Below are 17340 nucleotides of genomic sequence, written 5' to 3' on the forward strand. Positions count from 1 at the left end.
ACAAGCATGCCCTCTTCTACCCCATTACCTCTGCTTCACCCCATCATCTCTCCCCACTGTCCTCACTGTGTCAGAACTACTAGTCCTGCAGTTGCATGGTTAGCATGGCCAGGAAGCTGATCCACATACAAGCCACATACAAACTAATCCTCCCTGCAATTTTTTCCTGCCAGGTCATTTCCTATCGCATAGCTATATAACCACTAGTATTAACAGAATGAAAAATGGTGGGAACACATGGTTGCAAGGTGCGAAAAGACCACTCCTGACAGCAGTTAGCACTTCAGTCAGCTCAGAGAAGCCATGAAACCACAGCATAAGAATCAGTTCATGCAGCTTAGACTACAAAGCAGACATAGCCAAGCTAGCTATAGACTGATGCATTTGAGAGTAGGGCAGAGAGCTCAGGCCAGGCTGATCACCCAATATGTACCCGCGTTCTTGGGTAGTTTTTACCCACAAAAAGATCTACAAAAACACCAATACACAACTGCAATTATTCCCAACTCTGCAAATGGCAGTGCTTCTCTTCCACAGGGCTTAAGCCAGCTCTCACCAACAGTCAAAGCAGCCTTTACACTGACACTGATAGAACCAGATCAAATCTGCACTATGTGAAAACAGCAACAAATAGCAGCTGTTCTATTCCCTCCCTGTGCTGCTGTATTCCCCCCTGCACTGTCCTGCTCCCACATTCTCATTATTTCATTCTGTGTTTTTTGATATCACATCAAGCCCCAGTTCCTGGCATCAAATGTATTTGCCTCATTTAAAGGAAAAACAAAATGCTATCAGATAGCTTTACAGAGAAGTTCAGAGGTACAGAAAAAGACCAGGTTAATTAGGACAATACTGCCCCCATAAAGAAACAAGAAAAAAAGACAACCACCCCTACCTTTATGTCATCCTCATGCTTTTGGTTTTAAATTTTTAGGATTTTTAATTATTTATTATTTTAATAGTAAAAAAAGATGCATGCTCTGGAACTATTTGAAGGGACTGAAAAACATGAACATTAACAAAAAAGAAGCCAAATTTCCACTGATACTGACACTGCTGACAATATCATCCCCTAAATAGGGTGGCCATTGCTGGAACCTGTACCATTTGTCATGATTGAAGGTCTCCTTTTTCCTCACAGTATTTATTTGATGCACATAGCTAAGCTGTAAAATACACACTATAAGGTCCACTACAAATAGCCACAGAAATACCACCTCTGAGATTCTGAGACTTCTGATGGGGAACTGCAGGGACGTACATTGAGCTTAAGAGTCGACCCTTCACTGTGGACTGGACTTCAGAAGGAAAGCAAAACAAGCACATACTCATGTTTAAAGACAAATCATGGTGGATTGGTTTCTACTAGCGAAAAGGGCTTGTTCTGCGCACAGCACAACAGCATTGCATATAATCTCTCATAATCAGGTACAAGATGCCTTTTGTACATACACCCTTTCTGCTAAGTGAAAGAAGGACCTAGGAAAAAAATATGTCATCATTTGAGATTTTATCTCCTCCAGACAAATCAAATGCTGCTACACAGAGACTCAAAATAAAAAAATCATACACCAAGTTACTAACAAACACTGGGTCTTCTTATTGATGTTGTAGTATTTGAGCCTTTAGATCCAGGAAAACTAGTAACATTGAGTAAAAGTAACTGTATTACTTAACCCTTATCGGGCACTTTATCTATACCTCTCAAAAAAAAGGTCAGTATCACAATCTACATATGATACCACTATTTGCATGAACTCCACTGGTAGCACACAAGTCACTTCAAAGCACAGAGCGTCCAAGTACCAAGCCAGTAGCAGCTGTCACCAACAATTAACCCAGAAGAAAACATCCGTGAACCCTTGTTCTATACTAAACCTCAAAAACATTTTCTATCTAATCTATTGACGAGAATTTGAAGACTGTGGTATAATATCAACACCAAGAGTCTGGATTTTTTTGTTCATTTTAACTACAGATATTGTCAACAGCTATATTATCTTACAGGTGTTCACTCAACCTGACCCTGTTGTTCTTCCTCAGTCTACACCCCCGTTGAAGGCAGTGGAAGCTTTGTTTTCTCAACTGGGCCCTACATTAGCTAGATGAAAAGTTTTGTTGTCTTTGGCTGTAGGGAGGTTAAAGACAGGCATCTTCCCTTGGGTTGAAAATTGAGATAACTGGACACACTCCTTTATGTCCATAAGGATAAAAAAGGTCCAGAGAATAGTTCATAATTAGCTGTAAAAAACTGAGTACTGACAATAGTGATATGTTTATTATCAGCACACGTTTCTGAGTCAGTCATACAGTCTGGATGTGCCCTCTCATCCCCTGGCAAAAAAAAAAAAAAAAAAAAAAAAAAAAAAAAAAATCAACCCAACCCCCTTGCTGCAAAACACTTCAGACAATCAAGGGCTTATCTAGGCATCTCAGTGATTTTACAGTGTTACACATATCCTAGTATCACAAGAATATGTTTTACCTTGAGGCAAATGTTTTAATTTATGTGCATGTGAGCTATTTGCAATACCTCCACCAAATGGAGCCCATATAACCCGTCGGATGGCTTTCACCCAATCTTCCATTTCATTCTGGGAATTAGCCATGAGCAGGAAAGCCTCATGATTGACAGGCATCTTTTCCCGGTCCCCCGCACCACCTGAAAAGACAGAATACAAATCTCTTTTAGCATCTAGTTCAGAAGAGAGCAACCAATATTTAAAACCACCAAAAGTCTGGGTCAAAATGATAAATGATTATTTTAATTGAGCAGTTTTACACACAATTCCTACTCATGTGCTGCAGCACCCGCAAAGCACAGGTCGGTAGAAGATCAAAGCAGAAGTGCAATATGTTCATTTCCAGTGTGGGAAGCTGAAGGTGTTGCACTTGCTGTCCCATCAAAAAACAAAGTGCAAGCACAGGCTGTAAGACCCCACAGGAAGAGTACAAAATTAATTCCACATATATGTGCTGAGGTATTGAAAGATTATTACCCAAAGCGGGACCAAGTGAATTGTAAGACATTTTAACGCTTGAGATACAGAAATCGTAAGATGATCCACTTTCTCCAGATCCCTGGGAACTTCTAGTCTCAATAGAGAAAAGGAGACCCATTCTGATTTTGGATCCAATTCAGAAGAAACATTTTGAAGAGGAGCTATGACCTGGAGATATGCATCTGTCTCTCTCACTTGAAATAGGAACTTGAGGAGGTATTAACATTGGCACACAATATCTCAGGAAAGTACTGACCAGAATATCAAATGCATAGAATATCAAACGCACTCAAGTTGTCATATACATCTGTCACTTGTGGATAATCCGAGATTTGCAACATTTTCACCCTTCTTTTCCTGTTTTCTTTTTAGGTCAGCATCCACTTCAGCCAGTATAAATCTTCCCCTCACCCCTTGTTTTATGTTCCAGAGCTGGATACAACATAATGAGGGCTACATAAACACATAAAAGCTTTATTGGAGCAGCCTCTGTATAAAAAGGCTACTGATTGTGTCCAGCACAGCAGCTGCATCACCAGCAGCCTGGAGCTTCTCCATCACCATGGAAACTGCCTTTGGCTTTGCTGTGGAGATAACATCTTAGCCGTTGTGTCACTGTCATTTCCACACTTACATGGCTTTCAGTACCTACTGACAAGATAAAACTGCCAGCCTGCACTGAGCAGCTGAGATTGCCTTTCCATGAAATTCAGAGATAAGAGCAGGATAATGGTGGTATGCAGTAGTTTCTGCAGAACTGATTTAGCGTACACAGAGCATGCACCTCCTAAATCCTTGCTAATCTGGAGAAAGGAGCAATCTGGGAGCTGCCTGCAAGCCAAGGAAGTACTTTTTCTTGCTACTGTCTCCTAGCCTAGACATACTCATGGATCATATGATGATTTGCAAAGCAGAAGGGGTAAAATGAGCTATGTTGGGAAGGATTTTGTGGCTGTCTGAGAAGAAATTCACTGAACTGGGAAACTGAGGCAGTCTTTCAGTAGAGAGACAACAGTCACCTGGGACTAGGCACACAGCTTAAGAAACAGAAGTCATGATGTATCCAAATTCTGCTTCTTTCCTCATAGCATCCTCTCAGACAGTCTCCCATTTTGAATTTACTGAATGATTCATATTCCTTAAGACATAGGAAGCAGAACAGCTCTCTAGCTCAATTTTAAGATACAGACATCTAAACAGATCGATGCTTCATCATACTCCACAGCAAGGAGGAGATAATTCAACTTTTGCATGCAGGAAATTAGTCTGTGAAACTCCTGTCACAACCTAATTCTTTTATTAACATACTCAGCCTCATGGGCGAAGCAGAGGCCTAACTCCTGTACCTTACCTGGCAGACCTATCATAATGCCCTTTCACAACCAAATATCTTAACAGAAGATATGATAGCAAGAAGGAGGCTTTTCACAGCCCTCAGAACACATCAGAAACAAGGGTTCGGGATCTGACAGATAGATGGCCTGAGCTCAAGCTAGCTCTTCAAAGGAATGAAACAGTCTCAGAAATCCATGCGATGTATGGGTCACACTACCAGCAAACAACTGAGATTAGTCAAGGTAAAAAACCAGATCCTGTTCTTTAAAGAGAGCTGAGATCTTGCCTGCCCAAGGCACTAAGGACAAGAAGAAACCAGAATCTTAGCTTAGAATTAATTACAGACTGAAAATTTAGTCAGAACAGCTGAAGTAACCCATACAAAGATGGACATATGAAGCAGAATAAGCAAAGAAGGATGAAGATGACTTCTTACGGACTTCTGCAGAAGTGGTGTCTCAGCATCTTCCCACTGAATCACTGTACCACAGGGACCTGACTACAACTCCTCTTCCCCTAAGATGTTATTCTGGACCAGCCAGCTGCCTTCTAAACCTCTGCAAGTCTTTTTCATGCAAGCATTTAGAGAAAAAACGTTTGTACTTCTATTTGAGCCTATAAAAAGTAAAAACAGGATGGGGAAAAAAAGATTCCTGTATATGCTAGAGCTGGGACTCTGCCAAAAACTAGGTACAGTTCCTCATGGTTGGCTTTCCCAATGAAACTATAAATAGGAGCAAGGTCACAAACCTACAAGCTGCCTGTGGGAGAGTCAGTGACTAGTCATGTAAGTACAAGCAAATGAAGACAACTCCATGCATAGAGGGTAGCTTAGAAGCAAGAACACACTTAAGAATTCCTTCTTAGAGAAAGCCTCATATGTTCACATGACATGAATATGCAGTGGCAGACCATGCAGACCCACCTACAAACTACTGGGTTTTTTAAATAAAATTTTAATCGTTTCATTCCACACACGGCTGCCTCCTTTCACTACATCCTTGAGGCAACAAGCAGAACTAGAGTTCCCTAAAGGGCAGAGTTCAGACATGTCTCTGTATGTTGTAACATTCAACAGGTTTTGAGTCTCAGTAGTCACAAAAATGAGAAACAGCTAAATTCAAAACACTTAGACCTTCTTAAAACAACCCAAGGAAACAGTGGCACATGTACCTTCTTCAGAATTTTACCCAGAATTCACAGATGCTTTCTTTTCTGGGCTCAGACCCAAAACAGGATGTTGTGATGAGTTTCAGATATGAGTTGGCAACACAAACACAGTATCAACTCAAACACCCTAGTCTTTAGGTATTGTTTTAAGAAAATAATTTTAAACCTTCCTGCCTAGAAACATGGATATGGAATTTTAGTTTTGTCTCTCAGAGCAACATGAAGTTTGCATTGAGATACTGCATTCAAACCTCTTCTCTGCCACTAATGGAGCTCCAGCCCTTACTACAGTTGCTGTTACTCTAACCCTGAAGTACACAAAAGCTACTTTTAGTGTGTGAATCAAACAGGGCTCTGGCTACTCAGCACCATGATAGGAAGAAACATTCTGCTAACAATTTTTAACACAGACATAGGCTTTCCATTCCCTTGAACAGAACTTCTCATTCAACTTTAATCAAGCTCCCATACAAATAAGACTGGCCCTCAAGAGACAGACTGCGTAGCTCAGGACTGCCACAAGCAAACATTGCAGTCTTTCTGCTCAAAGCTACTTTCATCTCCAGACCAGAGGAAGATAAAACTGTCTGCAAACACAGAGTGCAACACCTCAATAGATGTGGCAGAAGCAAGGGCCTCAACTTTGTGGATTAATAGTCCATCTGCTGCAGCATCAACTTAGGAACAGAGGATCCTGCATTCAACTGTCTGCTCTGCTGCAGATTTCCAGTGCATGTTGGATAAGATACACTGAATTCCATTCCTATCCATAAAACAAGCTGTCAGTGCTACTTGTCTCCCTCCCAAGTGTACAGAAACTGAACAACTTCAAGATTAGGAAAACTTATGACCACCATACAAGTACATACAGTAAATGTAATAGCCTAGAGATTAAGGCACTTGTTTTCTTACTGAAAAAGGACTGCAGATCCCAGCTGACTTCAAATGCTTTGCCACCCCTGTCTCAAGGTACCTTTGTCAAGTTGCTTTACACACATTGGTAGGTATCTTCACATGGAGGGAACAGCACAGCTCGAGGCCCCTAACTGCACTGCATGAATGCTCTCTCTTCCAGGCCCAGACTAGTTAAAGCTGGTAGGATTTCTCTCATATGCCATCTGCTCAGGGGGTTTGTGCAACTACATTTCAATGTGGTATCGGAGCCATCTGCTGCTGTCGTCAGCTGTATAGCATTCACCTCAGAGAAGCGTGTCACCTCCTAATCCTCAATAACAGTCCTCCTTTCAGTTCTTCCCCATGCCCCACAAGAAGGAAGATTCAATACTGAAAGACTGGGGCTAAGTGACTTGCTAAAGGTCAGAGGGAGCGCTACAACAGCATCAGGAATCTTCAAAGTCCTATTTACTGAAAATTCTTTCTTTTTCGACCATCCTTAGTCTGGTACGCATTCACTGTAAGTGCAAATCATAAGGCTGCCATTATGCTAGATCTACCTATCATTCCTGTGTTCCTGTTCAAAGAACCTGTAACAGATGTTCAGTTGCATCTCTCCCTTTATACAGCTGTTTCCCATGAAGAAACATTAGAATTTTTTGTTTTCCCCGAAATTTGATTCACACAAGCTTAACCTTCTTAAGATCAATGATTGGGAAGTCAAGCCTTAGATCCCCTTTGTCTGTATGGAAACAGAAGTTCAGGGGGAAGAGGACTACAATTCCTAGTAGGAGATGTCCCTAGCCCATTACATGTAAAAGGAGGAACTTTTCTATTCTCAAGTAGAGCTGATGTCAGGTTCTGCTGAGGTTGGCAGATTCTTTTTTTGTTCAGACCATTTCCCTTCCTTCCACCCCCCACCTTAACATCGTTTTGCTTACTGATGTGCTTGTGTATGGTCATTATATCAACTCTACTGAAAATTTACACAATTACAAATGCTTGCATTTGTGTATATATTTACATGTTTGTATTGCTTTGGTGTGGATAGTGGAGTGGTATTTTCAGTAACAGTGAAATTTAGTTGGCTGTATACATGCTGCTGCAGCATGTCAGGAGGCAAAGGGCAGTTCAAGGCTGAATTATGAAAAGGGTAGCTGGTGGCTAACACAAGGCCTAGCTGACATGTTTGCCCTCAGTCTGAAAGCAAGTAGTGACAGGAAGCCTTTGATTGCAGACAAGCAGCAGCAAAGATCTTGACAAATGGACAAAAAGTAGCACCCACAGCTGAAAAGAACAATTGCAACAGTTCATATTCCCTAATCTGTTCTTTAAGATTGTCTTAAAGGTGAGTATCAGATTCAGGGCTGTAAGATCTCCCCAATAATGAAAAAAAATTAGGTGGATGAATTCTGTCAAGATTGAAGGCCGCTCTATTAGGAGGAAATCTTTTTTTGCACAGCTATGAAAAAAAGCCCAAAACAAACCCAAAACCCCAGTCAATATCTGAATTTTGAAAAGAGATAAAAAAATAGTACTGAGTAAGCAAAAGGTCATTAAGAGTGCTTAGAATAGTCAACTAGAAACCTAATTCCATTTTTTCAATCATTGCCTTTGATTCTGGCTAATGCTGAACCTCTATGGTGAGCAGTCTTTTCACCCAGCCTAAGGTTTCCAAGAGCCTGAATGCTAGAGATAGACCCTATCATACATGAATCTGGAATTAACCTGCCATTAGCATGAAGTTTAAACATCACTACAACCAATAACAACTCTATTGCTTTTCTGGATGATCCTTTAACAGACGGAAAAACTTGCTGTGAATACACAACTGATCTCAAAATACTCTATTTAGGTTACTTGAGAAAAAACAGCAAGAAAAATCTGAAGTAGTCAAGGAGTGACAGAAAAAAATAAGGGAAACTGACAGGGTCTACAAGGGTATGATCTGTGAAGAATTGAGCAGTACAGTAAACAGCGATATGTGCTTGATATGATTTGTGTATTTGTATCTATCTATCTATCTATACCCACTCAACCATCTATCTAGATATGGGATATCCAAGTTGGAAGTTGATTTGGAAGCTGATTGAATAAACTCATAATCACACAAAAAAGCTTACAAAATTAAGAAAAAAATATATTTGGGGATTTAGTATTATATGGAGTGCAAATAAATGAAACAAGTTTTGAATGAAAATTAATTTACTGTGTCTCAATTCCAACAGACAACATAACGGTAATTTTTCCTAAAGAAACATGCCACTTTGTAGGTAAAGGGTGTTTTATTTCCACAGTTTGGAAGGAGTTTGAGAGGATTCTAACATTTAACTTTTGGTTATGTCAATGAGGAAAGTGAAATCTTAAATACTTTTTATTGTACTGAGTAAATTCAGTTCATAAATTGACATGGTTCAAATCATCTTAGGGCAGGATTTACGAGCATGCATTAAAATCTCATTGACTTTTCAGTCAAATATAAATGCCCAATTTCCTTAAACACTTTTCAATACACCAGGTTTAATGACAGTTACCAAGAAGATGATCACATTCTCAACTAGGAGTCCTTGCAGAGCATTTTCATGAGTCTCTAAATGATTTTTAGATCCCAGATCTTAGACCTCATCCCAGAGAATAAAGAAAAGACAGGCAAATAGTCCTAGGCACTGCCATCTATAAACTAATCCAAGGCCCTGTGATCGTTTCTCCCCTCCCATGGCTTCTGTGGTTTCAGATGCCATTAAACTGCTTTTAAATAAAAAAAAAAAAAAAAAAAAAAAAAAAAAAAAAAAAAAAATGCAAAAATTCTGACAAGACTTAACATGAACAAAGGCACTACAGCTTCTCTGTACTGGTACACGGACTACAGAAAACCCTTAAAAACCTAAGAGTAGTGCTCTATTTCAGCTGTCAGGATCAAGTGTATGATTACTAAAACTAGATGCAAGAAAGGAAGATTTGGTTTAATCTTTGGCCTTTCATATGTAAAAATTGCATCAGGTTAGCTTGACTCTCCTGCCTGAAGATGTGTTTCTTGATAATGTGTGTGACCTGTATTGCTCTAGACTTATGTATTAATTAAACTGAAGAACTGGTTAATGCTTCCAATCACTTCAAATAAACCAAAACCTTGAAAATAAACAAACCCATATTCCAGGTAGGCCACATGCTGGTAAGTGATGTCACATTCCAGGAACCATGGCAAACAGAAAGAAAGATTCAAGATAAGAGGAGGGGAGAAAAACAATTTAAAGTACTTATAAAGAAAAAGCAAGTAGCTTTGCACATAAATGCCACCTCAAAGCCCTGCTTATAAAACCTGCTTACATGTGTTCATTGATTTGTAATGTTTAAGTCTACTTAACCTGAATTTTTATGTGCTTTACCTGCCTTAGGCTGAACTTTGAGAAGTTTTGGTAAAAAAATTTCAGTCATTTTTAAGTTACACTTCTGTCATTAACATATTTATTGTAATGTTACTCCGATACTCTCATGACTGCTTGTTTTCAATGATTTTAAATTTCAGAGAGACTACTATGCTGCCTGGGATATGCTGCTCACTGTGGCCACAAAGTACAGTTTAACTTGGCTAAGGTGAATTCACAACTGTGGGAAGGCAACTTCTACTGCAGCAGCCCATTATTTAGGGTTGAGATGAGCCCAGGCATAATATGCAACTACTGAGTACATTATTTTTTCAAGGACATAGCAGTGCTCTTGTACCAACACAGCTCTGGCATCATACCGTCCCACCTTCTGACCACTATTACCTTGCTCCATAAAAGGAACAGCCATTAACAGTGATCACCCTGCCTCCCTAACTCTACAGGTTTCAGGACCTTGTGAAACACGCCTTCAACTCTGTGTAGCATTCCAATAAGTGAGCTGTAGTAGTATTATTGCTTTGGGCTTTGTATCAGCTTCTACTAGCTAGCAGCAAGAGATAAAATCTCTCCAAGGTGGTCACAGCCAGTTTAGGATGCCATAAGAACTATTTCAAAGAGAAACTGATCAACAGTATTTAACATAAAGAACAGCTACTACACAAGCAATGACTAGGAGCTGCATGACACCGTTTCACCTCCACTGTGACTTGCGCAGTTCATCCTAAGTGTGAATTCTAGAGTACCGATATTCTAATTATGTCCAATAATGCCTTGGGAGTTAGCCTGTCAAACAAGTGACAGTTTGCTCAATTAAACCCTTGTGGCTCTTGACTCAAATAATGTTTCCTGATAGGGGGTTACTGTGGAGATTGAACATGTTCAAAACATAGATCATAAGTTATCAGCAGTTTCTTAGGTGGAGCTCTCAGTGTGCACTGGCATGGTCACTACCTCTTATGGCAGTATCTGGTGACAAACCGGACAAATTTAGGGTATAGTGTTGCCTCTGCTGACAATAACACTGTTTTGCCTGCCAGGCAACAGGTATCTGCCACCTTGGCACCAAATTCTCACTGGAAAAAGAAAGTTCCTACTGGAAAACAATCTAAATGTGTTAGGAGCCCAGGCATAGTTGTTCAGCTGCTTCTGTTTGCACAAACTTGAGCTCCAGAGCTCACACACCTTTCTTTTAAAATCTGTCCAACATGTCACCAGCTCTTGGTGCTTGTTTACCCCATCAAGTGTCTGCCTTAGAATGACAAAAGGACAACTTCTGTCTCTCTCTAAAGGTGTGCTGGAAAAAAGAAAAAAAGAAAAAAGAAAATTTCTTCCTCTCACAAAAGATGACCCTAACCCTACAAAAAACTCTAAGGCTACGGTGGTGATGGCACGTAGGGATGACAAGGGGGCGAAAGAAAAGGTTGCACAGCTTTTTCCCCAGAATGTTCCATAGACAGCCTTGTACCAACAGCAGGCTTCTTTCCCTTACCCTTTTTTCTTCCACTCATGCAGGCTTTCCTCAATGTATTTTAAATCCAGAAAGTTACAATAAGTCTAGTACTTAAAAGTGATGAAGTATGGAACTGCCTGGGTTACACAGAGCTCCTGGTCATTGCACTGTTCTCTGGCTTGGATGGAAAGGAAAATAATTTTTCTCCAGCCAGCAGAAGCCACACCATCACAGGGAGGCAATTCAGGCCAGCCTGCTGGCAAGAGCTGGGAACCTGCCCCTACACAGTACATTGCAGAAGTCATCTAAATTAAGGTAACTATAAATTTGAGGGTACAAAAAAAATTTAGAAATGTATGTACAAAAGACTTAGAAAATATTGGCATATCTGTGCAGAGCAGGCCACACAGTTCTGTAGTTCTCCAAAGCAGCAAGTACTCAACGCTCCTGAGGAATGTATCAAATTATATATTCCAACTGTGGTTATGTTTACGTGCTATTATAAGGGAGTAAATTCCTTCCTGACCAAAGACGATGTTATTTTGTGCTTCAAAATATCTGAATGAAAATGACTGGATAATTTTTATGCCCTACTATGCAACCACAAGCAATTTTATAATTCACATAAATTTCATCAAATCTTTAATGCTGAAGACAAAAGTTGAGGGAAATTTTAAATCCTGACAAGAAATTACTTACCACATCATCAGTATGGAAAAGTCTGATCTATTTTTCTTTAATAATTTTATACTGGAGAGATAATATCCAACTTCTGCATTCTTCTGGAACAGTTGTGCTCATATTTTCCAGGTCTGCTCAGCAATAGGAATGAAATGGTCTTCATGCCTTTTAAATAAGTCTCTCTACAACTGTCTTCTTGACCCTCATAAGCCTATTTTTTTCTTTCCTCTGCATCTACTCCACCATGAAACAAAAAACATCCTCACTGTATTTTTAAAGGATTATATGTCTCCCACCTTAGCCAATGCTCTGGACTTTGAATTAAGAATGGAAGTGAAGCCATCAGCTACTACAGCTTAGGCTGTAGACACCAGAGCTTTTAGCTGAGCCTGTAAAGACTCCGATTCTCTGTAGACTGAATACAGAGTTCTGCAGAAATTCAAGCCAACCAATTACAAACATCATTGTTTTCTTCAGTGAAGTGACTGAAGCTTTACAAGTACAGTTTTGGCAGCAGCAAATAAATGGCCTATCATTAAGGACTTAACAGTTGCAGACTTTGTTTTTATTAAAATGAAGCTATTAGTCACATTAATGAAGAAAACAGATTGAAATTAAAAAAGAATATATACTGTAGGCCTTTGGCAAAATGTTGGCAAATTTGGAAAAAATCCTTGCCAATGTTAATGATGGGACGATGTAGATGGAAGTACTACTGATCTAAATCCAAACTTAAGAGCTCAGGGATATTTTGATCCAAGTCCATAGTCTTATTATACTTTGCACAGAACAGCAGTTTTATAGCAGTCTCCTCCTGTATCGGGCTATGCATTGGGTAACTAATGAATCTTCTACACCTAACTGTGTAACACATAGCACTCTTCACTGTGGCAACAGTGCTCTTTGTCAAAAAGGAAAGATCATAGTTGTCACTTGAGCTCAGCACTGCAGCCACTCAGAACACAGTTGTGGATGGCTAAGGGACTCAAGGTTGTGCTGATGCAAAAAGCAGGGCCCTCAAGTCTTTGTGCTTTAGGACAACTGTCAGTGAACTGCTAGTAGAACAAAGCTTAAAAAAAAAAAAAATAAATCAATTCTAAGTCTCTCCATCCACTGGCAATGGACAAATTCCTCACAGTTAATAGCATTATCAAAAAGTCCATAAAAGCTCCTTTGAAGTGGTTAATGATTAGCAGATGTAACATAACTTTTCAAAAACATGCTGATTTAGATCAGATTTAAACAAGAAATGAAAAAAGCCTGTTAAATAAACAACAACTCATCCTGAGAGACATCTTAAGCTGGTGAGCTTGTTCCCACTGAAATTCAAGGAGTGTTGCACAGAATGCTTTTCTCTGAGACTCAGTGGATTTCCCAGTGGAAGTCCTGTCTGCAGCATTCACTGCCACTATAGCATACTGAAATACTACTGATGACTTGTCTTCTCCATTATAGACCAAAGGCCTGCACATAGCTTGGTCAGAAGCGACACACTGTGATATACTACTCAAACAGAAATGCCAGGGCTGCCAGTTTAGCTGCTTTTGCCAGAGTGACATTAACTATATAAATTAGATCTAATTATGCCCGTTTAGGCCACTAAGAACTAGCCCTCAGGTAAGACCAGCAGAGTATCAACCCCATTGCTTGGAATGCTCTCTGTAGGCAACCTATTTGAGTATTTTCATGCTTACAGAAGCAGAAAGCTCATTCTGGCAAAGCTGACATCAGTGGGCCTGCTCTACAGATACACTGAGCCCAACTGGTCTGCTAAGAAAAATGAGGGCAGGAAATAAGGCACATGTATCTGCTTTGTGAGTCTCCTTCCTCTCCTCACCCTGCTCCTTTATGGCGAGTGCAGAACTGTATACAGCTATCACAGGCAGCATGTGTTAGAAGAATTTTTTGTCTTTGCGGTCAAAGGCAGGACAACAGCCAGAAACCAGAAACTGCTCAGCCAATGACATGGTATATATAAAAGCCTTCCAGCTTCTGTTTCAAAACAAAGAAATCTTGATAAGCCTGAAGCCAGCAGCTTGCTGCCTTCCTTACCTTGGGGACACCTGCTGAGTTGCTGCCTGCTTAATATTACATTAAAACAGTGGCCTTCCAGACAATTAATTATGATCTGCAGTGAAGCTGTGATACGCAGGGAGCTGGGGAGACAAGGTTCAGATGTGGAAGAACCATTTGGGTTAATGGTCTGGCAAGGCTGGGAGGAAAAAAAAAAAAAAAAAATCACGTCAGGTAACTGGGGAAGTATGGGAAGTGCTCCTTCTTCCTTTCCCATTTTTTACTAAGAACAAATCAGGTGAGTTTGAAAGTCCCTAAAATAGTATACAAATCTAAAATGATGGAAGAAAACCCAGAGCTATAAGCTTGCATGGCTTGTAACTGCAGCCAGTTTTACTGCCTTAGCATTAAAGACACAGAAGGTACCCTTTACCGTTATTTTTATTTCAATGGTTCATAGTGTGAAAGCAAGAACCCAAGACAGCAGTAAACTATCGCCTTGAAACTCTGATGTCTGTCAGTTACCTCCCTAAGACAGAACTCTTAAGACAGAGTCTCTGAGAAGCAAATCTGCAAGCACTTGCCAAACAGTCACAGCTTCTCCAGCCTTCCAGAGAAGATTTAATAATTCTCTTGCCTTGTTTAATTTAAGTTAGGTGATCTAGTCACCTAAGCATGAAAGCATTACATAAAAATGATCCTAAGGAGTGTGCATATATGCAAATAGATAGTCAAATATCTGTAAGCCTTAAATGCTCCTGTTTGCAGATATTCTAGTCCTGTCCATGTTTGAGTCTGAGTGAAGACTGATTCTCAGGTGGCAGCACACAGTAAGAAGAGCTCTTCACACCATACACCTTATCCTAAGATCAGCTTCATCCAGTCCAGTTCTATTACTTCTCTGTCCAATTAAAAATGTCCAATAGAGCTTGGGCTGCCTTTTTCAGATAAGGAATAGTCACACCACAGTAACTGCAAAACAATCTTACAACAAGCCTGTGCAAGTGGAAGTTATTTCAGTGTATGCTTTAGCAATTAACAAATAAAAGAAATCAAAAAAGTTGTTCCACTGCTGGAATATGCTTGTCACACAGAACTAAACATTAGTGTTTTGGGGGAACAGGCACAGAGAAGTTTAAATTACTTTCCAATGTTATATTGTGCATCAGTGGGGAAATGCCTTCTCTGTATTAAAGAAAAAAAACAGTCTTCAAATTCCACAGTGAGAAATTCCTACATACCACTGGAGAACTGAGATACAGAGACACTAAATGATTTCCAGTATGATACTGGTTAGTGACTAGCAGAGCCAGGAATGAAAAACCGAACTACCACTTCCAGGCACCCTGGATTAATCAAACACTGATTCTCATAAAGCAAGGAATACTGTTTGGAAGGTCAGTCGTGTGCAACTGCAAAGGCAGTGCCAGCCCTAGAAAGCAAAGAATGAGGGAGAACAAGCTGAACAGCAGGAACATTGTTCCCCCAGCACAGGATGGAAAGCAGGCCACTTTCTCACCAAAGCAGAGCTCTCAAAATGGGAAAGCCATATTAGAAATTAGGAGCATACTGCGTCCCAAAAAGCTGTCCCTTCACTCGGCTGCCCCAGCAGTTGCCTGGCACCTCCTCCATTTGGAGAGCTTTAACTGGTGAGCTGAAGTCACCACTCTCTCATCAGCATACGCATGGCTCATTGAGAGGCACAGCGGTGGGTTGGCCAACTCTGCCTCTCAACTACTATGAATTCCTGGCAGTGCTGGCCTCTCTGGCTGCTGAATCCCAGAGCCCTGTGGAGAGAGTGGTCTGCATTCCACAAAAGCCTAGATACTGTTTGGATAGAGCCCCAGTTCTGCTCAGCTTTTAATACTGATGGGGGAGATTTGCACCAGAGCCACATGGCTCTGGAAGTCATTTGATGAATGACAGACATATCTCTGTGGTGCCCTGTCAGCTCCTTGCATATCTCCAGGCCCATGGACTCCAGCACAGTGTTTCATGAAGTCTCTGACCATTCAAAGTGGCAGAGCGTGCAGTCCAGACTGCCTGCGGGCTCATCTTCTACCCAGATGCCTTACTTTGATCCTGGATACCTCACCAAAACATGTTTGCACCTTGCTGCATCCCAAACCTACAGAATGAATTTATCTGTAGGGGTTTTTAAGCCTCATTTGTAGTTGAGGAAACAGTCTTAGAAAATAACGCCCACCTGTTCAGGAAGTAACAGCCCCCTTTTCTGTCTCATCATAAGGCTTTTGTTCTCTTTTCTGTACTGGAGCATCTACCAGATATGAGGATAAAGAGTTTAATAAAATGCAGAGGGTCAGGTCACACTGCCTAGGCTTCAGAGTTAGAAGTAAAGCCCCACACCACCTCAACTGCTAGGTCCATCTAATGATGGAGCTAGCCAGCTCCACTTCCTTCCCCGCTAGCCCTGTTAGACTAAACTGGTATGTAAGGTTGACTAGACAAAGTATTAACATAAGAGCAAAATCATGATGGCCCCTTTTCAACACAGCTGTCATAGATGAAGAGCATCCTCATCTCCGGTGCTGCCCCTTATTTCTCTCAAACCACAGTTCTGTGTGGATTGAACACTTCCTTTCACTGAGATAGCCTCGCTCAACTTCCCTAATGCAAGCACATCGGAGGAGGAAAACAATCAAGCACAGACAGAAAGAAGCAGGAGAGCCAGAGCTCAGACCCAAATCCCATCTTTAGCATAGCCACCCCTGGAGGTCCACACAGACAGAAGCTCTGAACATACTAAAAGCAGACACTGAAGGTCCCATAGTCAGTATAATGCAAAAATGACTTAATCAGAAGTCAGATATCCTGAGTTTGCTGGGTGTGGGCTGCTCTTCTCAGGCAGCAGCTGACACTCTCCCAGATGCAGCAGCCACATCACTTGTCTGCTACACATGGCATTTTCCCCGGCAGCTCCATTTGTTGAACACAAAGAGCAAGCCCACAACATTAAAGAACACCCCTCTTCTTTGAAGTTGAGATTGTCTGTCTTGCCTGGCTACAAACTAAAACTACGCCTTAATCATCCAGCTTTGAAGTCCTGTATATCTACAGCTGCAGCAAAGTAAGGACCACTTGGCAATAAACATTCATTATTAATTTTTTTCAATTAAAGAAGAAAAGGCTTTGCTGGAGCTGAAACTTTCCTTTTCTCCACTAGAAATCAAGGGGCAGGTGAAAAATCAATGGTGACTTACCAGATCAGAGATAATTCAGACTGTATGACATTTTATAGCCCAGTTTTGAGTAGTGTTGAGCCAGTGCTCAGTGCCAAAGGAAAACATACATTTTACTGTAGGAAGGTGATAGAACAGTGGGTTTTAACAACAGGCTACAGTGGCTGTTAAATGTTTTTCATTGTTTAGATGCCTTATTTAAGGGGGGG

The 17340-nt window shown here is 40.7% G+C and overlaps 1 protein-coding gene across 2 annotated transcripts in view; it reads right to left on the bottom strand.

Annotated features, from left to right (window-relative positions):
- The window catches only part of ARHGAP22 (Rho GTPase activating protein 22), a 152648-nt gene that overhangs the window by 41484 nt on the left and 93824 nt on the right, over positions 1 to 17340 (bottom strand). The window contains exon 4 of one of the 2 annotated variants that reach the window (XM_026850952.1): positions 2534 to 2662. In XM_026850952.1, coding sequence (XP_026706753.1) covers positions 2534 to 2662 — 129 coding nt within the window. Of the gene's footprint in view, positions 1 to 2485; positions 2663 to 17340 lie in introns of both variants that reach the window. The other variant, XM_026850951.1, reaches the window with a different exon arrangement.

Source organism: Athene cunicularia, assembly GCF_003259725.1.
Source record: "Athene cunicularia isolate RWA chromosome 6 unlocalized genomic scaffold, athCun1 chr6_part1, whole genome shotgun sequence".
Taxonomy (NCBI): domain Eukaryota; kingdom Metazoa; phylum Chordata; class Aves; order Strigiformes; family Strigidae; genus Athene; species Athene cunicularia.